The following is a 24457-nucleotide window of genomic DNA, read 5'->3' as shown; positions in this document are numbered from 1 at the left end:
TCAAGATCGACACTAAAAAACAAAATTACGAGTTTACTAAAACTGCGTTACTCTTCAAATATAAAACAAAATAGAACAAAATAGGTTAGTTTTGTCAATTTCTCCCCAAAATTCTCCATTTTTGTTTCTTTCTTCAAAACAGATTCTCTCTTTTTCAATTTCTTCTTCGACATTTAACTTTTACAACTTCTAAAGTCTACACATATACGTATATGTAAGCACTTATCGATCCAAATAGATTTTTAAACTGAGTTATAATTGGACTATCCATAAAAACCAAAAGAACTTTGCAAACTACATTATTGTTCAAATAATGTTACATGATTGAGTAATCAATACAAATGCTAACTCTCACAAAACATTTCAACGAAAATGCTCTCGAAAAACTAACATTTCTGTTTTTGGTACAAAAAAGAAAAGGCAAGGGAATGCTCATTATAAAGAATGAACCAAGTTTATGAACATGCCTTACAACTTTTCCGGCAGTAGCCAGGAAGCTCAGGAGATCCCACCATATACTCCGGGTTATTCGTGCACTCGCCGAGTTCAGCCCATCTCTCACAACTTGGATTTTCATCACCGCAATTTGTATGGTCTCTCACGACCATGTCGAAGGAATCGACACGAATCCACTTTGTTGCTGACCATTTCTCACCTTCAATCACAGGGCACCCACCATGTAGACTACTTGTGTCTGGAATAGCATTTGGATGGAGGCTGAAGAAGAGAAGAGCGTCGCCTTTCCGGGGTTTTACTGAATATTTTGAACATGGAGGTTAAAGAGAGAAATCTCGACAAGTTTGGATGAATGTTACGAATAGGACGGAAGTTAGCAAATTGATTTCTACTACTACTTAAAACACTCACCTGCTATGCCTTTCTTTGCACAATCTGAAAGATCTTCGTTTGTTTCGGAAGCCTGGCGTCTTTGAGATTCCTGAACTCACATGAATGAACAAAAACATCAAATATTGAATAAAAAGTCATCAATAAATGAGTAATGACAGCAGATATAATTGCCAAGACAGGAAAATTTTCCAATTCGAAGTATAGACAGATATATCTTCCTGCAAAGAATATTGAACTAAGAAAACCAAGGCACTTGATTATGGTCACGGTTCAGGCTAAAAAAGAAAAAAGAAGTTGCAATTAATTGGATTGAAGGGGAATACAAGGACGGACCTCCGCAGAAGGAAACACAGTTTCACCGCCTTTTTCTACATCAGAAAGATACATGAGAACGGTTGCCATTCGATGTCCACCTCGAGCAATGTTAACCTTGTCAGCAAAGTAATCAAAGTGTGCATCGTACTTCTGTCCATATTCATATCTCAACACTTGAATGTCTTCGCCATTATCTGAAATCAAGCACATTCAAGTTTCACTTTACCAGTAATATCAAATACCCAAACAATCTATTAATGCATGAGTCAAATGCTTCACATCTTACAAAAATAGAGTTTCATATTTACAGTTTTCTTTTCTCACTAAAAAGAAAAAAGAGAAGGGCTTAGTCCAAACTCTGCTTCTTCCCAGCAGCAAAATTATTCCTCAGACTCTATTGATGATTATGCATTTCACAGTTATGACGGGGGATCATGTCTTCCTAAGTTCACTAATTTATATGGAATTTGGAATAAAATCCTGCGGATAGAATCATTCAATCACATGGGAAAAATGAGAATTAGAACTTATCTGATACACAACGTTTCGTTATCTATTTATTTTTTCCATATTGCAGTTCAAAATAATTAGCGCAAGATTTCTCTTGATGGTTTCAGTCATGAGAATAGATAGAACTTCAGAACCCAAAATTCAGAATTCAACTGCATAAGCCTAGATCCTGTTAACATCCATAGTTGTCATAAGAAAGATCTTAAGTAAACACTCAATTTTCAGTCAATTTAATCTTTATTTTAAGATAAAGGAAAGAAGTTCGCAATCTAGGATAAATTGCTAAAGATTATGGGATTTGACAAGAAATTTGCGTGCTTCCACTAGAGGTATTATACCTTTTGGCAGAAATGTCCATGCTGCAATTTTGTCTTCTATACCAGAAACAATAGGATCCTACAACAGATGTACAACAATAAGTTTCCACAGAAGGAGTAAGAGAGTGTCTCATCAGGATAGGTGTTTAAAAGTAAAATTGGCTCCCTATCTCTATACTCAGAAAGATCAAGGATAGCATTAATGTTTTCCGTCTACAAAGCCAACTAGGACAGGAAAATCTGAAATTTCAATCAGCTCAGGCTGCTAAACACATCCTTAAAAAATTTGTCATTCAAGATACCGATAATACAAATTAATACAGAATGAAGCAATAATAACAGCTGTCCCTTTCAAATCAATACAGATTGATGCATAGATTAATTGATGAAAGTTGCTTCAACCCAACTGTTTAAACCTTTTTGTTTTCTTTTGCTTCTCACAGATGGTGATTTATACCAGTATCATAGAATGAAAGATCAGGAGATCAAATTACTGCAATGTCATACTTGCTCATCACTCATTTCATTTGAAAATATATTTCATAAAGCAGACCAATATTCAAAAGATGGATCTCATGAACATGAACCAAACTGATCTTTAAACCCATGAGGAAATCTCAATGGTTATGCAACCAATACATTTCAAGCTCGAGAGTTTAAGATTTAGGTTTGTTGTGATTCAAACTAAAAGATGATATATAAAGCCACAATGGTTCTCTTACTGGAAACTTAAGAACTAAAAGTAGCAAACTCTAAAGTTTAAACAAACCTTGGCTTTATGAATAAACGCCCCAGAGCTAGTTCGAACCTCGCTGACTTTGCTCTTTCCGGACAAATTATCCGCAACAGAAGATCTCTTCAGCTCCGCTTTAGCCTAATTCAAACAAAACCAAAATCAACCAAAAAGAAAAAAAAAAAAAAAAACCGCATATCGAAAAAAGCAAAACGAATCGATTCTAATTCTACTCACGAGGGAAATGAGATGATCGCATTCTAAATCCGTGAGAAAACCTTCATACACAAAAGCCCTGAAGAATCATTCAAATTGAAACGGGAACAGGGTTCCGTGAACAAATCTAATCGATCATGAAAGCTTAGAAAGTAGTAGTAGTAGTTGTAGTAGTAGTAGAAGAAGAAGAAGAAGAGGGAGAAATTGAAGTACCGAGGAGACCATGAAATCTGTTTGACTTTTGCAGGGTTGACGATTGAGCTAGCGGAACCTGCATAGGAGGCTGAAGCTCGCTGGAGAAGGAAGGAGATGGATAATGTGAAGAGAAAGAGTAGATTGAAACAGAGTAATTCCGCCATGGAACTGAATGGGATCACTAGAGAAAGAGAAGAAATGAAGAAGAAGAAGAAGAAAATTGCAATAAAATTTTCAGATTTCCATCTCTTCTTCAAGCTGTTAACCGTCATATTTTCTAAACTCTCACTCACACACTTCGCACGTGTTCGGATTATTGAATTTCTACTCTCAATTTTGTACAAGATTTTTACTTCTTCTATTTCACTCTTTTCAGCTTAGTTTTAATGTTAATTTTACATCTATTACTTTCGAATAATTAAATTCTTTTGCAATTAGTAATATAGTAAAAAATAAACTAAAACTATTTACAAAAATATAACCAAATTTATTGTTATTTGAAATAAATGACATTTTCGTTAACTTTTGCAGCTACCAAAATTAATTGAAAAATTCATACAAGTGATTATTTTAAGTTAATTAATTGAAACTTAAAACTAAACTAACTGTTAATTGCTTAGAAGTATACGAAATGAAAATTAAATTTAAAAAATATATTTTAAAATTTATGAATTAAATAAAAACTAAACTCAAAATTAAATATTTGTAAGATAAACTCGAGACTAAATTGATATTTTGTTTTCTATAAAAGACAAAGAAATTAAAATATTCTTAATAAATATGGAATTTGCTTGTGAGAAAATAAGTGTATTAGTTTGGACCATATGCTCCCAATAATAATTTATACCAATAGATTTCAAAGAAAAGTCCTATGGAGGCTATGCTGTTTTTCCTCCTTTGAATTTAGGGTTAAATTATTCAAAGCTTGATTTTATTTGATACTAATAAAATTTTGGAGATTTTAATACCATTTTTTTTAATAAAAATTTAACATTTTCATTATTTTGTTATTTTCTTTCTGAAAATCATTTTTGTATTGATGATTTTAATTTTATAGATATTGTTTGTCTTGAAGTATGATTCTTTTCTATTTTGTACTATTCTTTGCAATTATAGCGAATGTGAAATTAAGGTCACCCGTACAATAGTTCATCCTCCTTTCTTTGTGCTCTCACTCCTCGCCCTCTCATTTGCACTCTACCTCATTTACACACACACATTATTAGTGTGTTAAAGGCAAATAACATTGCTAATTCGAAATTAAGGTCATCTATTAAACAAAATCATTTTCTTTTCCACAAAAAAACTAGTTCAATATTCGTTAATTGGTAGTGACTAAAAAAAGATTTGATATCTAGTGACCATCTACGTTCGACTTCAACACTTTTTTTGACATTTGTGGTTTTAATGTCAAAGAAAATATTAAATCCTCGATACTTCTAGAAAAAAAATATTTCTACTTCAATAATGGTTTCAAAAAGTTTATGAAAACTGAAAAATCAAGGATGATATTACAACTTCTAAACAATGAGAGATCGAGTGATGAAGATTATTCACAATTAATCGTCACTATTACTGTCTATGTACACACAACATTAAAAAATGTTATTGATCATTGATTACTTTAAAGGTACGTATATCAGCTAGGGGTACCATCTTACTATAAGTTAATATTCATCCTTAACTAGCATCATAATTTACACACTTTGATGACATGATGTAAGGAAAGAATTTCAATGCAATTTCGTGACAAATTCACCACAGGCCGTTGTTGGATGTACAGTTGCTGCCAACGATCCTGATAGGTGCAATGTCAATCTTTAACTACATTTCTGATTTGGTTTTCTTTACTAGAGATTGCGATTAATCAATCCCTCAAAAATGGCATAAAGATCCTTATTCTCGTCTCCAAATATCTCCTCTGCCTTATGAAGAGTCTCCTGAAATTACATATAACTGGATCGATCATAAACGGAAAATTATTGAGAGCAACAACCACATTTGTAACTTGGGCACGGTTAAAAGGAGAGTGAATTATAAGAAATACCCTTAAGCTTAACCATATTTGTTTAAAAAATACTTGTATAGTTTCAAAAGTTGTAATACTACTCTTCAACTTTCACATGTTCACGTGAATATTCGGATTTGGAATGATACGATAGTGACTTAGAACAAAAATTTGAATTGTCGCACCGTTCTAAGTCACAATCACAACATCTAAAAGATTTCAACAACAATGATAGTTTGAAAGCGTTAAAAGTTAGAGGGTAATATTGCAACTTTTGAAAGGCTAGACTTTAGCCTTTCTTGTCTTACGTATCTATTCAACGCCAATTATCACATGGTGTATCTACTAGGATGGGAGAGCGAACCTCTTTTGTTTGCCTGTGAGAATTTAGATCCTTTACATTTGCTAAAAATGCAGCAAACTGTTCATAAGCCAAACGGCTCCTGAAAGAGGATAACAGTGAGAAAAGAAATTAAATCCTATAAGAATTCAGAAAAGGAAAACAATTATTCACAATTTCAGGTTTTTATCAAGAGGGAAGTAAGTATTTTCTTCAGTTATGATGCAGGAAGGGAAGAAAAACATTAATACAAATGCAACATAATCACACGAGTGGGTTCAAAATGGTATTATCAATCTGGCATATATAGCCACATCAGCCATTACTTACAAGCAATAGACAGAAACGTTGAAGCTTAATAATACAGCATGAATACCTGACTTGTCGGAAAAACTCCTTTCCATCGACCCGAGTTCTCCCTGTAAACGATCAAACAAGAACAACCTTCATCATGGAAATACAATGATAGAGCCAATCAAGGGCTGGAGATTATGGTACAAGATAAACTATTAGCAGCATCACAATCTTCTATAAATTGTGTGCGACTGATAATATAAGATTAAATTAAATTGGATTTGAGAATATCTTTCCTGTAAAATGCAGAACCACTTGAATGTTCTTAATAAAAGGAAATTTCTTGAAGCAATTTAATCTGCAAACCTGTGCTAGAGGAAATGGAGCCATAATGGCTCGAGGGCGCAGAAGAATATACTGAAGACCTATCTCCAAAAATGTTCCTGGAGGTTGAGAGAGACATTGAATGTCGCCCAGGTGATACAGATCTAGATGTTCTCTTTGGGGATCCTGACGCTGATAGTGAAGGAGGAGAACCATGGGGAGTAAGTCGAGGTGTACTCGACTGGGACGCTAACAGGAGGCCAGGCGCAATACGAGGTCGTATGCCTTAAAGAAACAAATAAAATTACAATTTACATTTGCAATCTTTTTCAGCTTTCTACAAAGTTCTTATAATCTTCGCAAATTAGTTCACTAATTATGGAAAAGTAACTAAAATCACCAATAGTCAAAATCCTAGTTGACACGTAAATTGAACTTGTACAGTTGTACTTACTATCTGAATCATGATCCTCTGCTAACGAACTTCCTACTTCGGAAACGCTCTGAACGGATGAATATCTAGAGGGTGGGAAGGATGAAACCTCTTCTGAAATAAATAATTTTCTGTACATGTCAAAGACAATAAGCGGGCCAAGCATTTGTCTCAAAAGACAGGAATAGTGCCCAATATTGACAGTAGTAACACAAGATTCAATGGCTACATGAACAAGAATATATCAACTCACAAATATAAAGGGTCTCCCTCATTCTAACCCATGCATGAAAAGCGTAAACAAGGAACCATAAATATATAAAAGGTTAAGAAAAATGCCTTCAATTTGTGAAAAAGTAGATTCACTTGGTTGGCTCTGTATCCTAGCAACAACTTCTGGAGTTTCTGTCTGCGGCAATGCCAAACCGAACAACAGCACAAAGAAAAGAACACATAAATCAATTTCCACAAAACATGAAGCCTGTTTAAACTAAACAAGCTCGAGAAATCATTCAAAACTCATAAGAAATGTGTTTCTTACAGCGCTATCTCCCTCCTCCTGAAGTGATAGCATTAACGTCTTTCTGAAAACCTCCAACTAGAAAGAGAAAAAGAAAAAGAAAAAGAAAACCATTCACATAAATCAAAATCCACCGAACTGAACATGAATTCCGTTGAAAACGCCAATTAAATCGAGCAATTTCACGCACCTTCGCAACATCTCTACTGAGCTTCTTCACAGTGTACGACAACGAGGCATTCTCTCTCTCCAAACTCTCCTACAACACAACGATTAAAACGAATAAAATTTCCACCCAAAAAAAAAAAAAAGATTCAAACACCTCCTAATTCAAACCTTCTCCTCATCTGCCTGAGCGAGTTTGTCAGAAGTCTCGGAGAGCGAAGCGTTGAGTGATTCGATCTGGAACCGAAGGTCAGCAACGATCTCATTTTTCTCAGCAAGTTTAGAACGAAGAACAGAGGATTCCGATTCAAGCAAGGACACGCGAGTAGAAAGAGCAATGGAAGTGATTTTGCGAGCCACATCGAGCTGTTCAAAAGGATCAGAAGGCAGAACTTGCAGGACTCCGTCAGGAAGAAAGGAGCCGGAAGTGCCAGATTCTTTGCCTTGCATTTTCCAGTATCTATCTAGCTAGCTCTACGTAGTTTCTTTCTTTCTTTTTTTTTTTTTTTTGTAACTTCTTCAAAATCATAGGCTTCGATTGACATCCGCCATTGATAGGACTGCATAAGGACGAAGAATTTTGTACAGAAACGACAAATTGCGAAGATGAATGAGATTGAAAGAGAGAATTTGGAGAAAGGAAAAGAGAATGAACATTGGAACACGTGGTGTTCAAAGAACGGGGCTGGGATCCCATGGATGGGAAGGGCGAGTACTTCTCAAAGAAACTCACTCGCGGCCCTTCGGTTTTTGACCTGTGGGGTTGGTTCGGTCTGGGCTCTGCATGAACAAAGTCATTTTGTTTAAATATAAAATATCATCATAGTTTCTACCTTTTGTTGAATATCTTTTATTTTAAAAATTAGTTTGTATTAACATTTATTTTAGGGGTATCTTAACAAATAACCAAATAAATTAAAATAGTTACAACTAAAATTTGTTATAGGTTGTAAATATTTTACAAAATCTAATATTTTAAAAAATTTCTTTTATTTTATAAGTTTCAAAATATATTCTTGTCATCATGTATCTTTTATTTCTTAACAAATATAATTATTATTTAACTTTTCTTCCATAAAAGTTATTGTAGTCTCGCTTACCATTAGTTTGAGCTCTTTGCATGTATTCCACTGATGAAATGGTGGTATTGTTTGGCTCGTGTTGCAACTTTGTTTGGAGAGCGAGTGGGTGGACTTTTTGTGTCTCTAATTCTTGTTCGTGCTTTGAAGATGTGGCTAGGGATTTTTTTAGTACTATTTCGGGCTTTTTGTCCTTTGCTCAACATGGAGAGGTTTGTGGTGGTGATTACTTTCAATAATGAATTTTATTTGTTTTCAAAAAATTGCTCACATTTTCGGTGTTCTATAGCCTTGATATTCTAAGAGTTGACCTACTCAATTAACCCTTAAATTGACGTAGTGTTGAGCGTACTGAACTGTGATGTGTTTAAGTTAGTATGAAACATAGCTAGTCTAAATAGAGTAGAAAAATAAGAAAGTCAAATCTATAATTTCAAGATTACGTACCTTTTTTTTTTTTATATGACTGATTATTGTCATGACATCATATTTTAGCTAGACCCGTTAAGGTTCCTACCTTCTAAATATTTAGAAATCTAAAATGGTTGTTATTAGCTCATTTTAAATTGTCCTCAAAGCATATACATACCAACAAGCAAAACCTCACATGATTGAAATCCATTTTCAACACCTTTTCTAACTTAAATTACATGTGGGGATTTAAGAACTTAGATATCTCTTGAATATTGTATATGTTTTAATTGAGCTATCTCATGTTGACTATCAAATTTTAAGCAAATGATTTTATAAATCTTGTCAATCAAATATATAATATAAACGTTATTTTTTTTATAAAAAAATGCACAAATTTTATTTTAGTTCTTATATTTTAAATTTTGTTATATTTTTATCTTTAACCTTATAAAATATTCATTTTGATCGTTAAACTTTTATGGTTTATTCTACTTTATCCACAAACTTTCTACGTACATATTTTAGCCTCTAAACTTACCAAAAAAAATAGTTTGTTACGATATTTTTGTAAAATAATGTAAACAAATGCAATGTTGCCTTCCTCCTTTATTTTTATTCTTACATTTATAATTTTTTCGGCTAACTTTCACTAATATATTTATATTTTGGTACTTTAGATACACACAACCTTATCAGTTTATAAAATTAAAAACAAAAAATTCATCTAGAATTATTTGGTGAAAAAAGAAATCATCAAAATTTAAAATGAAAAATTTGAAAGTTGACGAGTATAATTGAAAATATGTTCCAAATACATTAAAAAAAATTGATATGTTAGAAATTGAAGGACTGAAGTGAAACAAAATTAAAAGTTGGGGATGGGTTTGAATTTATTTATTTAAAAAAAACGTCATTTTTGTTAAAACCTTCTCTTAAACCATTTCTGCAAGTAAAAGCAAACGAAGCACCACCGTCTTCTTCAATCTTCATTCATTTGCGTATAAGCAAAATCCAATTCCAAACCCACTGAATAACAAATCTCCCCAAATTTCTTTTGTTTAAATTCTCCAAATTTCTTCTTCAATCACATCCAAATGCCTAAATCTACAACAATCACACCTAAATCAATCAAATCCCGCCCATTTCAACTCATGGCTTCCTCCCCCACTGAAAAAACCCTCACCGGCGTCGGAAACCTAATCCGTCTCCTCCCCACCGGCACCGTCTTCCTCTTCCAATTCCTCAGCCCAATCCTCACCAACAGCGGCCACTGCGAACCAATCAACAAATCCTTCTCTATTATCCTCATCATCCTCTGCGGTCTCTCCTGTTTCCTCTCTTCCTTCACCGATTCCTACACTGGCGACGACGGTGCTCTCCACTGGGGATTCGCTACGGCCTCCGGAATGTGGCCGGCGCCGGAATCGAAGGCGGTGGATCTTTCACCTTACAAGCTTAGGGCAGGGGATTTCGTACACGCTACTTTTTCGGCCTTGGTTTTTGGGGCTTTGGTGGTTCTTGACTCCGATACTATGGAGTGCTTCTTCCCGAGCTTTGCGGCGGCGGATAAGTTGTTGGTTCAGGTTCTTCCGCCGGTCGTCGGAGCGGTTTCAAGCGTGGTATTTGTGATGTTTCCTAATACTCGCCATGGCATTGGGTATTATGATTCCTCTAAAGGAACTTCCGGCGCAGCGGTTCAACGAAAGGCCTGAGGTGGGAGGGATGGGGTTAAATATGTAATTTTATAACAAATTGATTTAATATAGGATTTTAATTGAGTGATTGGATTTCCACATAAAATTATACTTGTAAAATGTAATTTAAATTTTCATTTTTAAAAGAAAAGATAGAAATAAAGATTTATGGCATCAATATTAAGTATGGTAATAACTTTTTTTTTTTTAAATAAGAATGCTAGAGACAATAAAGGAAATAGACAATCGTAAATATAACAATCATGTCCAAATTCGTATTTGTAGATATAAAAGAAAATTACAATTATCCCAAAGTTTAGATTTAATTTTTAAATTTGGTTGGTGATTATCATATCATAGTAAAAACATTTAACTGACAGACTAAGAAATCCGTGTTTAATGTCTTGGAATGTATTAATCTATTGTTTATTATTTCTAAAATTTGGTTTCAACTCTTCTCTCTAAAATAGTTTATTATTTCAAAAGCTCAATTTCTCTTAAAATGATTTAATATGGATTTACCTTTCTTTTCGTTACTTTCTATTCAAGTTGATCAAAGTCTATATGCATTCGTTTGTTTACGACATTTGTTGCATTTAATTCTCTTTAATCACTGACAAATCGTTGGAATGTAATAATCTATTGTTTAGTTTGGAAGAGGCGATTATATGCACCTTTTATCCATTCAATCAAAATCATGTTGCTTGTTGTAGTTTGCTTCCTCCATAGATATATCTTTATACTTTGTTTTTTTTTTAAATTCCTTGCATCATTCCAACGGACATTTTCACTACTATTAGCTTATGGCAATTTAATAAGCATTTTGTAGTATTTGTTTGAGAGTGAATATATATACATTTCATTTAGTAAATGGAAGGTATTTTTTTAAAAAAGAAAATAGAAGATCTCTCGACACATAACATTGTCGACACATAACATTGTAGTGTAGTTCGAAAGATCCTCTCCCCATGCGTTTTGTCTAACTCCAGCTTGACGAGCATTTATGCGTCGGAAGATCACTTTTTCGATGTTTTGATGCTTTTGTGCTTCGGAATATCTTATTTTCTTGTTATGTAATTTAAAATTAAACACTTCAAAAACTAATCCAAACAATAATCTCTAAATATATTAGCTTTCGATATTAGTATATATATAGAATGGAAATTAAAAGGGATAAGTTTTGTATGGGTTGGGGTTTAATTTGGAAGGTCATGTATTATTATTTAAGTGGTGACAAACAAAAGTTATGTATCTTTTTAAAACTAAAAATTAGGGTTAAAAGATATTTGGAGTGCTTTATTTTTCTTTATTTCTTTTTTCTACTCACTTTTTCAGCTTTGAATTTTATTTTTTCTTTTTCTCCTTCATATGTATAAAGAAAGAAACTTCTATCTAATTGCTCTCTCATAGTTATTATTATTTGTAAAAATAAAAATAAAATTTGGAATTTTGTTTTTATAAAAATCATGTGGGTAACAACGAGTAACTAGCTCATTTATCATATAATTTTATTTTATTATATCAAACAAAATTTTAGATTTTATGAACTCCGAAACCATATTGGGTAGCACGATATTCTATCCCAAAATCTATTGACAATGAAAAAAGTAGTTTGTCAATATTTACCTTATAAAAGGTGTGAATTCACCCAATTTTCAATGTCGAGAATCTATTTTCAACTTAAAATCCTAATCACCTTTTTATTAATAAATTAATTTAATGAAAATTAAAATCAATGGTTTTTAGTTGCTAGTCTTTTTTTATTAAAAGAAAGAATTGGTTAGAGTCATTGTCATTAAAGGTTATTTTAGTCAAGTCTTCTTATGCTAAGTTAAACGTTATATTGAAAAGTATATTGCGCTGAGAAAAGTCATTTGAAAAAAATATATATATTACGTTTGTTAAAATAGATTTAAAATAAATTTGTTAGAATCTCTATTTAGCAACGAATTTTTTCTTAAAATATAACTTACACTGTATAATAACAATTTTGAAAGAGAAAAAGTTTACATCCCACGATAAAAAAAATACAAAAAATTAATCGATCATGTAAAAATGATAGATAATAATGGTATAGGTAATATCTATAGTTTTTTTTTTTTTTAACAATGAGATAAATGTTTTAAATTTAAACAATCGTGTTGACTATGTTAGATGATCAGTTGTCATAGTAAGCGATTGTTTAGATGCACGATCGTGGAGATCGTTTAAACGATGGAAAACAAAACTTCAAATATAAACAATCGTGAACTTACCTTGTAAATCCACGTGATCATATTAAATTGTAAACTTTATAAATTAGTATTTTATTAAACTGGTTTCTCTTAGGTTTAAGATTGATTTATTTGGAAAATATTTGACTGCCAGTATGTAATATATATATATATATTAGTCCATCTTTATTAACTATTTAAAAAATTCCTCTTTTATGGATATAAACTAAGAAACAACTAAATTGATGAAAATTTGCGTAAATAAATTCACTAATATTAATAAATTTTCACTCATATTAATAAACTTACTAAGTAATATATATAACCTAAATTTCTAAATTTAAAACCAAAGTTTAACAAACACTAGTTTAGAACTTCACATAAAGTTTATTTTCTCAACAGCCTAACTAAAACAACTATATTTTGACAATTAGGTACACTTATGATAAACGAAATTGTAAGGAGTTAATAAGTTACGAAATTAAAATGAATTTAGGAATAATTTTTCAAAACAACAAGAAATTAATATATAAATAATTGATTAATTTTTATAAATGTAACAAAACACAAAAAAATATTTACGGACCATGTAAATATCATTTTGAAGTGATCTAAATAAGTGTTTACCATTGTCAATACGATTGTTTAAATTTAAAGTTTTTTTTTTCAATCGTTTAAATATAGCTACACAATCGTGTTGATATGTGATCTAAATTATCACTTACCATAGTTAACACAATCGTTTAGATTTGAAACCATTTTCTTATCGTTTAAAAAGAACTATATGATCATATGGATGTGACCTAAACGATCTCTTATCGTAGTTAACAAGATCGTCGTTTAGCATGATCATCACCATCATTTAAAATTGAAGCATTTTTTTCATCGTTAAAAAAAAACTACACGATCATGTATTATAACTTAAACGATTGTAGATCATTCGTTAAGACGGTAGTACACGATCGTTTAGAAGAAGATTACTCACGAGTGTGTAGTCGATTAATCATGTGTTGACTTAGTTATTTTTTATATTTCTGATTGTGAAATTTTTTCGTCTTCAAAATTGTTTCATAAAGTATATATATTTTACCAGTTAGTTATTGTTGGCACTGTGTTATTATATTTTCATAGTTGTGATTGTTTATTAATGGAATACATAAATAAAACAATATGAAGTATATTCAAATTTCATATATAGTTAATTACTCAAAGTCTAAATTATAAATTATAGTCTTGGTTTGAATTTTCTTATAAATCTAAATTATATGGTTATACTGTCCCTATTGAAAACTCTATACCTAATTAAAGAAAAGCATAGTTGAATCAATGTAATTTAAATAGGAAAATTTTAATTAAATTTGTAGACTAAATAGGTGGTAGTCTTAGGATTAATTCATTTTCACCTAACACATGTTGAATAAAAAAAAGTTAGAATAGAATTACACTTTTCAATCCTCGAGTTTTTTTAGGAATATGTACGTCTAACATATTCTTTAGTATTCAAAATATATGGTTTAAAATGTACCTATGATAATAATTAATAGTAAATATCTAACATGTATCTTAAAAACAACACGTAACAATATTTCATCTGATCTCACCAGAGAGATTAGAGGATCAAATTTCTCTCACAACTCTACTTATTTTTCTAAAAAATAGCAACATAAAATAATGCAAACATGCAAGCAGTAGAACGAGTTGTTTTTATCTAGAACGACGATTAAAGTCAACGAGAAGGTAGCCACCGATGATCGACAACAGAAACATATCAAGCAGTAGAAGTTGCTTTCGAAACTGATATTGTGGTTGTTGAAGAAGTAGAACGGTACCCTATGCCATGGCGAGTATTAGGAAACATGACGAACACAACGCTCGAAACCACTCCAACCACCGGCGGCAGAGCTTGGACGAATACCTTATGTTGCTCTACCAAGCTGGGGAAGAAGCACAACACTATATTGTAGTCCATCACCACCAAAACAGCAAACACTGCTGCGGAAAATGTCGCATGGATGAAATCCCCTAGCCGAAGCTTGTATGCCGATAAGTCCAACGACTCTGACGTTGGCGGTGTTGGCCACATGCCAGACGGCGTCACGATGGTCCATTGAATGGTACCGTCAGAGGCGACGTAGGAGTCGGTGAAGGAGGAGAGGTAACAAGAGAGACCGCAAAGGATGACGAAAACAAGGACGAAAACTTTGTTGATGGGCTCGCAGTGGCCGCTGTTGGTGAGGACGGGGCTGAGGAATTGGAAGAGGAAGACGGTGCCGGTGGGGAGGATTTTGATAAGGTCACCGGCTCCGGTGAAGGTTTTTTGGTTAAGCTGGGAGGTTGCCATTTGTAAGGAACTTTTAGTTTGATTTTTGGATGTAATGACTATCGTGAAGACATATAAATAGTGGATCGAAACAATTTGGGAGATTGGTTTATTTTTTAAGGAAAGAACAACATGAGATATATATACACACACACACGTATATATTGTAATATATAGATATATATATATTTCTTTGAGTGATGGAAAGAATTCTGGTAGTGCTTAATAATATTGTAATATATGTATGCAGGTTGACTTTTAAAAGCCATTTATCAAGCAATCGAGTTGATTTTGAAGAAAGTTTTAAGATACTTTAAGTAACAAATGAGAAAAATTCGTCAAAATAAACGTATAACTTAACTTGTATAAAGCTTGTTATTGATAAAAAAAAAATCTGCTATATATAAATTTAACCTAGAAGCTAATAAACTCTTTCTATCATAAGAGTTAGGAGGTAGTTCAAATATAATCTATATTCTTCTTTGATGTTTGTTCTTAATATATGAAAATCCGTACTCTAAATCCTATATAAAAAAGAGGAGTCCATCTCTCTAACTTTCGACCTAAATTATGCTATTCCAAGCTTCTTTTTAGAGTGGTTTCGAGCATGGTGTTAGAGTATTAGGTCTTAGAGCTGAGAGTTGAGCTTTTTCTTCGCATGATCATATAAGATGTTACATTTAGTGGTGCAATGTGAAAGAATTGTTTTCCGATATCTAAATACATATTATTTTAAATTTATGCTTTTAGACTTTATATAGTACTGATAGGGGGAAACTGATTTAATTAACTATTTAAAGGGGAAAATCAAGTTTTATCCATGAAATTTGACAATATTATATGAGTAAAATCTGTTGGGAATTCGAAAATTTGAATTTTTGATCAATTATATAAATATTGTAACCTTTTTAGTTCAAAGTACGTAATTTTGTAGATGTTCATAAACAAAGAATAATTGAAAATTATATATACTTAAATAAGATTGTTTATATTAAATATTTAATTTGTACAGAAATCGTCATATATATGTTTTCGTTATTAACCTTCTAATCAACTCAATAATGATCATTTACAACTCTATTTTTTCAAAATTAAAGCCTTAAATTGTCTAATTTGAGAGATCAACAATTTAAATAAAAAAAATTAATAAATATACAAAATTTGAACATTAAATATATTTACCCACAAAATAAATATTGAAATATATAAAAACACTTAAATATTTATGAAATCACATTACGCACATATTATATCTATCTTACGTAACATAGAATGCCGACGATGAGTACATATATAGCGGTAGGAGATACCAGAGGACGGCGGAAGAGATTTTAGCTTAATGCAGCCTTTTGAACTCCAATGGAAGTTGCAGTTGAATGATACCCAAACCCATGGCGAGTATTAGGGAACATAACAAACACCGCGCTCGAAACCGCTCCGACCACTGGCGGTAGAACCTGGACCAACAATTTATCCTCCGCCACCAGGCTTGGGAAGAAGCACCGCACCGTGTCGGAGTCTAACACGACTAGGACTGAAAACACAGCTACCGATAGGGTAGCGTGGACGAAGTCTCCCAGCTGGAGTTTATAGTTGGCCATGTCGACGGAGGCCGGAGCCGGGGCTGGCCAGAGTCCGGATGGGGTAGCAAAGGCTAAATGGATGGCACCGTCGTGGCCGATGTAGGTGTCGGTGAAGGAGGAGAGGAAACAGGAGAGGCCGCAAAAGAGGATGAAGATGAGAGAGAGGGATTTGTTGAAGGAGTTGCAATGGCCGCTGTTGGTGAGGATTGGGCTGAGGAATTGGAAGAGGAAGACGGTGCCGGTCGGGAGGATTCTGATCAGATCTCCGGCGCCGGTGAGAGTTTTTTGCTTACTAGAGGTGGCCATTTTGATGGAGCTTAGTAATGGGTTGGTTAATGGATGCCAAACAACTTGGTAGGTGTCATGTATATATATAATAAAACGGGTACTCTTCTCAATACTATCCTTAAATTTAAAATTTGACTATAACTTATAAATATTTTAATTTATTTTATTATTTTAAAAACTATATCACACACTATATATATTAAAATTAACATGTACAATCTCGATCTAACACGTGACAATTTTAGAATTCTTATTTGGAATTCTCCAATAGATTCTTTTCTCAAAAAAATTAATTACAATTTTTTAAAAGAAGAAAAAGATTAAAAAAAAGGTTTTAAAATTATTTTGTTAAAGGAAAAAGGGAGGGAAAAAAAATGAAAGGGGTTGTGGTTTATGAATGGTAGATGGCAACGGCGAGGATTGCGTGAATTTACTCAAAAGGGCAATTCAAAAGAAAGGCCAAACGCAAGACAAAGACTCCTCATCCGTAAATTCACGTGCCATTTAAATTATATAATACTTTTCCTTTTCTCTTCCTTTCCATCTTAATTTATGGATTATTTTTATATACTTTATAATCCACCAAAATATTTATAAAATATTACTATTTAACGAAACAAACAGACGTAAAGATCCATATCTATAAATTTTGTTAATACGAGGCTTTATCATTTTAAAAAAATAATGTAAAAAGTAAGACTGTAACTTTAATTTACGAAGACTAGATATAAATTTTACTACATATGACTAGCTACTGATATTAGTATTATTTCAACGTGTATATACATGGTGACTTAAGATACATCATTATTTATGGCTATTTGATATATCATGATAGTTTTGGTTTATTATAGATAAATTGTTATATTTACTATATTTGGTAAATATTTTAAAAGTTATCATTTAAAACAAATTTTCTTAATTTGTTCTTCTTTCTTTAAACCTTTTTAATCATTTTTATATGTTTTTATTTGATAACCATTTAAACGTCACAATTTTCTACTGCCTTTGAATTTTGAAATTTGTTCAATATTAATTTTTTATTCATTCAAATATATATTTTCAGTTCCCATACATATATCCTTTTGGTTCCATTCATTTTATTTTTTATGAAACTTTCTCTAAAAGAATGTTAGAAGATTAGTTTATTTTATACAACTTTACAAACAAAATATCAATATTTATAAATTTTATTTCAATATAGTTTGCATTGTTTCAATTTGATTTTTTTACTAGTAATCTACTCGAACCTTGAAAATTGACGTTGTTACTGTATTAAACACATAATATACTTATATTTATGCAATTAAAAATTGATTTTTTTAACAATATGGTGAATGAAGAAATCAAATCTTTAACTTTAAAGAATTGATAATAAAATCACTATTTGAGTTGAGTTATATTATATGTGTTTTGACAACTAAAGATTCATTTATTTCTCTTGAATGTAAATTGTAATTGTGGTGTATTTTTATTTATAAATAAATTTTAGAAACAAATAGAAAATTTTGAACTATAACAGCCAAAATAATTATAATGTGGTAACCATTAGAATGGGTTTTTTCTTTTGCTAAATTATATAAAATAGTCATAAAGGCAAAACATATATTTAAATTTTCAAAAGTGTTCTTAAATTTTTTTTAAACGTTGAGAAAATGATTTTTTTTTTTTGTTAATATGGTTGAATGAGAATGATTAATGTTTTGTGTCAAAAACTAGTTGAACCTTTTAAAGTTTTCAACATTAAAATTTAAAAAATATAATGTTATTAATACATGAACAAAAATAGTCAATACCCTCCTACTTAATCTATTTTTTCTCTCTAACTCCTCTTTCTATTAATAGTTTGATATTTATCTATCTCAACTCCTCTTTCTATTAATAGTTTGATATTTATCTATCTCAAGAGATAGATGAGTAACTAAAATCTTGTTTAATAACTATTTGATTTTTTGTTTTTGTTTTTCAAAACTAAGCCTATAAACACTCATTTCATTTTAAAAACTAGTTTTAAAATGTTAAAAATGAAAAACAAAATGATTACTAGATGAAGCTTAAATTAATCACTTTAATCGAGGTTTATTAGACTACAAGAAGAAGAAAAAACGATCAAAATACGAAAAGGTTAAAATCAATTGTTTTAAACATGATTGCACCTTAACAAATTCCACCACAAGTGTTTGTAAATAATCAAGTTTGTTTCTTTGTTTTAGGGGTAGATTTTATTTTTTAAGGTTTATTAGCTTTGTTTTATGTTTTAATATTGATTGCTGAAAAAAATAGGTACAAGAATTAAACAAACAAGAAAAAAAATTAAAGAACATCTATACATACTTTGTCTTGAAATTGATTCTTTTCAAATTCATCAAACTTCAAACAAATTAATCACTAGAATAATGAGAATGTTCAAACCTTTTCTCAGAAAAATTGAAGTTTCTTTTTATATTTTTAGAAAATTCTAGGGTGTTTCTAATATTTTAGAACTTCACACTAATGATGTTTAACCATTCCTTAAAATTTAAATATAATTTTTTAAACTTTTCAAACTTCAAAAGTATTTTTTGTGAACATTCTTTTTATAGTTTAGCGTTGTTCATAAAGTGAAAAGTCCTAGCAAAAGGTATCTAAGTATGCATCAATGACATCCCTATGGATGAACATGTTTGAGTCAACCTTGAAATCCTTTTCTTTAAATCCTTATGCCCTCTGCTTGCTTTCTGCCCTATTCCTACAAACTCTGCCTTCACAATGTGGTGATCAGATGTACCTTTCGATGAGACGACTGAGTATGAACCCGGTACAAATTTAAACGTTGAATCCTGTGAAGCTAAGATATAGTCGACTCTCGTGCCATATTTGCAGGTTCCCTGTACATCTGTGTTGCAAAACATATGAAATTAGCAAAGTTTTTCAGTAGATTCCAAAGGAAAATGGTTTATGAGCATAAGCAATGTCTTATACTTTGGCCTTTGGCCATGATGACCACTGGCTCACAATCTCCTGCGTAGTCTTTTGAATCTATGTACCCTTTTCCACTCAAAAACTTCATCACCTCCACCTTTGGAGTCGGCTTTCCAACCTTCTCGTAGTACTGCATTCGAAAAAATTTGAACGTATTAACTTCTCGTGGTCGAAATAGTGGTTTCATTCACATGCTGATCAGTAGATTTGGTTTAAACGCTCGGAAAACAGAATCAGATTACCTCGACTATGTTGGTCCATCTTTCGGGTGAGTAATCAGATTTCTCCAAAGAATTGAGACCACCCACCAAGATGTGCGGACAATCAACTGATTTAGTTATTGCATTAATCTGCTTCATCCTCCAATTCTCATCAAGATGATCAAGTTGAGTGCAGTAGATGTTAACTTCACCTGTCCCCGGTACGTCAATTGCAACTTTCAGCAAGTTTCTGAGATCCAAATTGAAGCATTAATACCATTTCCCCGAAGCAGAAAAACACAAACTGATTGGAGAAAACAAAAAGGAAAGAAAAAAGAACATGGGGTATTTTCTATTGAAGTTCTCCTAATGAGTTATGGGGAGAACAGAATTAAGAACCTGAAATCATCATCATCGGCAATCTTCTGAACTTTCCACCTTTTGATTGGCCATTTGGACAAAACAGCATTTCCATACTCAGGAGCCCAGCTCTCAGCAAACACATAATCCATTCCTAAAGCAGCTGCTAAATCAGATAGAGGCTTCATACCTTTTGATTCCTCAGCCTTCACATCTTGTAAAGCCAATATATCAGCATCTGCCTCTTTGAGAACCTCTAGGATGGTTCTACTACTTGTCAAGTCGTCTTCACAGTGCCAATTAGCTATGGAGAAAGGAAAACACACAGGAGACCTTACTGGGACTTGGCTTTTAAAGTACCTTTTGTCAGTTGTCTTCGTTAAGCCCGGTGTTCCGTTTTCCATGGAAGCAGATAACTTGTTGTTTGCTAATGAAATCTCATTGTCAGGAAGATTAATGGAAACTTTTGGCTTTGACCTGGAGAGAGATTCAGTCTTGCTTAATGCAGTATGCAGTGGAGATTGCTTTAGTATGCTCTTTGGGCAATGATTCACAGGGCTTCTAAAACTGTATTCCTTTCTACCAAACCCGAATGTTGCTGGTTTCTCAGCAACTGGGACAGCCGGCGCAAGAGAGAACATGGCAACATTGAATGTAGCAACACGAAATGGCCTTGTGATGACGGAATCACACAACTGGTTCTTCGTATAAACTCTGGCTTTATTTTTATCTGGTCTGCCTTTTTGTCGACCTTTCACATTCATCTTCCCAAACCTTTTGACAATAACCCTCCGCTTCGGGTGCTTCCATATCAGCCACCATAACCTTGAGCAGAGACGTCGAAGTTCACTCCTCAGGATCCTCAACATTTTAGCAAAATGAAAGACTTCTCAATTCTATTTATGACAGTAAAGATCTCAAAACTTCATTAAATAACCTGGGCATTGGCTAAGTTTCCCCTTTGATCTTTGAGACACAGCAAGTCATATGGTCATCTATAGAGATGCCACCAACAGCCCAACTAAAAAGTAGGGAGTTACAGTGTGAAGAGTGAGAAACATAACATGATAGCATAAAAACAAGGAGCAACTACCCCATTACTTGAGAATAAGGTTGACAATGGTGAAGTATTGTTGAGCTCCTTTTTTCCAGATAAACCAAAAGGGAACCAACTACTTCCACTGAACTTAGAAAAATAACTTCCAATTCAACTTGACTCTTGAGAATGACAAAACTCTCTGTTTCAGAAAGGACATTACGATGTGAGAGAAGACTTTTCTGATACCATCCCTGTCTGAGTCCAGCTGTGGTGAAGTTTTCCTTGGTAGGTACAACAAAAAGTTTCGAAAATTTCATCACTTCTGAGTTGAATTTGATTTCTATCATTTCCCAATTTTCATTAAAAAATGCTTGCTTTGGTTTCTGGCGACCATGATCATACTTCATCAAATCTTAAACTTTCTCAAGGTGGTTGTTGTGGGTGGGTCCCCTCATGTAACAAAAGTGTAAAAATAAGAAAAGAAAAAAAGAAGAAGAAGATAGATCTATCTGGGTTGGAATGGGTCGGTGGTCGGACAAGAGAGAGAAGTGAACAGACATTAAGAGAAAGAAATTTTGATATTTCCTATGCATAACATGTTACATGTACATGGTGTTTTTTTGACAAAAAGATAGCACTATCAACCCTACATTTCCTCAATCAACCCTACTCCATGTGGCCATGTTTTTTTGGCAAGTCAGCCATCAAGTTAATTAACTAAATATAATTCCAGACTTTCTAGGAAAATTCAAAGATAAGAATAATAAAGAAAAAGACAAAGGAGAAGAATTTCCTTTCTCTCCAGAAGAGGTTCCTGCAATGAATGCCTTCAGTAATGGTGCCAATCAACAATGGTCCTGAAGGTCATCAGTGCGTTCTGGATGCATATGATAATAGAATAGCTACCCACATGCCCAACTCCAATTATTGATCAATAAACAATGTATCAAGAAGGTTGGATGCTGATTCATCAATCATCCCCTCATCAAAGAAGCCTTTAGAAGCATTCTCCCTCCTGGATTTACGCTCTTCCATAATAGATTCTTCTGTTTCAGTGCAATAATTCCGCTTGACCTGTCTGACTGGTCTTTCAGCCACTATAAATTTGCTACCGTCGCGACATCTTTCAGGAAATCCTGCCCAAACTGAAAAATACAGTACACAAATTTAAAGTTATGTCTAGAGAAAGAGACAAGTATCATTTCCATTAAATCAAATAAGACATAACTTACTCGATTTTCACTTAAATCTCAATATATGCACACTAGAAACATGTGAGAGGATCCATCTACCTAGATGGTCACCATCAAAATCAACTATGTGCGCCAGTACAAACTGCCACATTATTCAATTCAACTCAGCCATAGTAATTCCTAGGACACAGTTTCCTTAGTTTAAGCTTGAAGGGATCATTTTCCAGCATGAAGAATTGATTCAAGACTCAGGAGAAATGGGAAAAATTATTAGATCAAACAACTATTCTTCTAAGTTCCAACTTCTAAGATATACGTATGTTTCTTCCTATAGTCCTCCTTTCATAGATTTCATAATTTTACAATACTCACAGTTTTGCTTGGTAAAAACCAAAAGTAGACATGTACGCAAAAGAGACTCATAATTCTTACAGGTGATGTACACTAGACATGTACGCAAAAGAAACTCAAAAGAGGGAGATCAAAATGCAAAGGTCTGGATCATTACCACCAAAATGATGTAGGACAATGGAAGCAGCTACAGTTACATTCAAAGACGCAGTGCCAACACCATATTGTGGGATGTAGACGAAGAAGTCGCAGATCGCACACTCTTTAGCAGAAAGCCCTGTTCCCTAAAAACAACGTGCATATAACCATCAAAAGGGTGACTCAAAGCTGAAAAGTGTCAAATTAATTTCGAAATGATGTTGATCCAATTCGGTCCAGACAACAGATCCTACAATAAAGCAAGAGATCTACAATGCCAGCCATAATAGGTCCTAATTTCATCATTTCAAAGGTGGAAAAATAGTGCATTAGCATTATAGAAAACATTATTGCGAGAGAAACTATCAAGTAATTATCATTTTTTACCATGCTAGCAAAGCTCATTCCTAACATTATATAACTCATGGCCAACCCCACTAGTCTCGCGGATGTTTAGCCCACCTCAAGATCAACTCGAGGAGATAAAAATGTTCTTAAGTCATAAGTATCAACTGAATTAGGAACTTGTTAACCGACTGCAGCATATAGAAAACAACTCTATTCATTCAACATTATGAGTTACAGCGTACAGAAATTCCCTGGAAATAGATAGGGACAGATCAAACAAGGGAGTTCCAATACAAGAATATAGAGATCACAATCAATGAAAAGCCAATAAAACTAAAACGAACAACCAACCTCGTTTCCAAGAAGAAAAGCAGTGCTCCTCTTGAAAGGATGCTGATTGACAGCCACGGCGTTGTCAGTGATCTCCACACCACATATATCGCAATCCTTCTCCTACAGAACCGAAGAACACAATTCAAATTCCAAAACAAACCCATGATTACATTACTACGAAAGGGAAGAAAGAAAGAAAGAAAGAAAGAAAGAAAACAAAACCTTGAGGAAAGTTTGAGCGTCGAGAAGGGAATGAAAATGGCGGAAGCGGAGATGAGAAGTAGAACCATGGCTACCAAAGGCGTTGAAGTCCCGACGGCCGACGAGGATGAGTTCGGAGACGCCAAAGGCGGTGGCGCTTCGGGCCATGGTGCCAACGTTGTGCCTTTTGGCTATGTTATGCACCACAACGTAGCTTTCGATCCCCATTCCGAATTCAATGGTGATGAATTGATTGAAAATGAAGTGATGGGGTTTAGGGATTTTAGGGTTTTTGACAGAGCTTGCAACTCAACTATGGCGGCAGATCGAAGAAGAAGAAGGAGCGGTTCACTGTTCCATATTTTGTAGATTAAATATAATTTAATTATTAATCTAAACTTTTCTTTAATTTTTATTTTTTTTAAAAAAATTATTTCGTATGTATGATATTTTATTGAAAATTTATTTGTAATTAAAAAAATGAGAAAAATTTTAGAAAATATATCACAATTTCCTATTCAAT

At 32.9% G+C, this 24457-nt stretch overlaps 6 protein-coding genes across 6 annotated transcripts; 1 reads left to right on the top strand and 5 right to left on the bottom strand.

Moving 5' to 3' along the window:
* Positions 1-239: 239 nt before the first annotated feature.
* Positions 240-3439, bottom strand: LOC101215570 (probable prolyl 4-hydroxylase 4). Its single transcript, XM_004134127.3, has 7 exons — positions 3154-3439; positions 2962-3019; positions 2761-2865; positions 2013-2070; positions 1183-1358; positions 868-937; positions 240-754 (listed from the first exon to the last, which is right to left on the bottom strand). The coding sequence occupies exons 1-7, from the start codon at positions 3405-3407 to the stop codon at positions 456-458; spliced, it is 1020 nt and encodes a 339-aa protein (XP_004134175.2). The 5' UTR covers positions 3408-3439; the 3' UTR covers positions 240-455.
* Positions 3440-4670: 1231 nt separating this feature from the next.
* On the bottom strand, positions 4671-7963 carry LOC101215330 (uncharacterized protein At4g15545). Its single transcript, XM_011652707.2, has 9 exons — positions 7391-7963; positions 7245-7313; positions 7076-7132; positions 6874-6943; positions 6556-6648; positions 6144-6386; positions 5860-5902; positions 5508-5586; positions 4671-5075 (listed from the first exon to the last, which is right to left on the bottom strand). The coding sequence occupies exons 1-9, from the start codon at positions 7667-7669 to the stop codon at positions 4986-4988; spliced, it is 1023 nt and encodes a 340-aa protein (XP_011651009.1). The 5' UTR covers positions 7670-7963; the 3' UTR covers positions 4671-4985.
* A 1728-nt stretch (positions 7964-9691) lies between these two features.
* On the top strand, positions 9692-10599 carry LOC101205641 (protein DMP2). Its single transcript, XM_004134417.3, has one exon. The coding sequence runs from the start codon at positions 9807-9809 to the stop codon at positions 10422-10424; it is 618 nt and encodes a 205-aa protein (XP_004134465.3). The 5' UTR covers positions 9692-9806; the 3' UTR covers positions 10425-10599.
* Positions 10600-14153: 3554 nt separating this feature from the next.
* Positions 14154-15446, bottom strand: LOC101205404 (protein DMP2). The gene has a single exon (XM_004134416.3). It carries the CDS (start codon positions 14958-14960, stop codon positions 14388-14390), a length of 573 nt encoding a protein of 190 aa, XP_004134464.1. The 5' UTR covers positions 14961-15446; the 3' UTR covers positions 14154-14387.
* A 3858-nt stretch (positions 15447-19304) lies between these two features.
* LOC101215085 lies at positions 19305-21795 on the bottom strand. The gene is made up of 4 exons (XM_004134125.3): positions 20371-21795; positions 20014-20221; positions 19772-19901; positions 19305-19685 (listed from the first exon to the last, which is right to left on the bottom strand). The coding sequence occupies exons 1-4, from the start codon at positions 21198-21200 to the stop codon at positions 19435-19437; spliced, it is 1419 nt and encodes a 472-aa protein (XP_004134173.1). The 5' UTR covers positions 21201-21795; the 3' UTR covers positions 19305-19434.
* Positions 21796-21929: 134 nt separating this feature from the next.
* LOC101214849 (putative TrmH family tRNA/rRNA methyltransferase) lies at positions 21930-24297 on the bottom strand. The gene is made up of 4 exons (XM_004134124.3): positions 23956-24297; positions 23752-23853; positions 23072-23198; positions 21930-22515 (listed from the first exon to the last, which is right to left on the bottom strand). The coding sequence occupies exons 1-4, from the start codon at positions 24160-24162 to the stop codon at positions 22295-22297; spliced, it is 657 nt and encodes a 218-aa protein (XP_004134172.1). The 5' UTR covers positions 24163-24297; the 3' UTR covers positions 21930-22294.
* Between the last annotated feature and the right edge of the window lie 160 nt (positions 24298-24457).

Source organism: Cucumis sativus, chromosome 3 (genome assembly GCF_000004075.3).
Source record: "Cucumis sativus cultivar 9930 chromosome 3, Cucumber_9930_V3, whole genome shotgun sequence".
NCBI classification, from domain to species: domain Eukaryota; kingdom Viridiplantae; phylum Streptophyta; class Magnoliopsida; order Cucurbitales; family Cucurbitaceae; genus Cucumis; species Cucumis sativus.
Note: the sequence above shows the minus strand (reverse complement) of the source record. Positions and strands in the feature narration are given on the sequence as shown.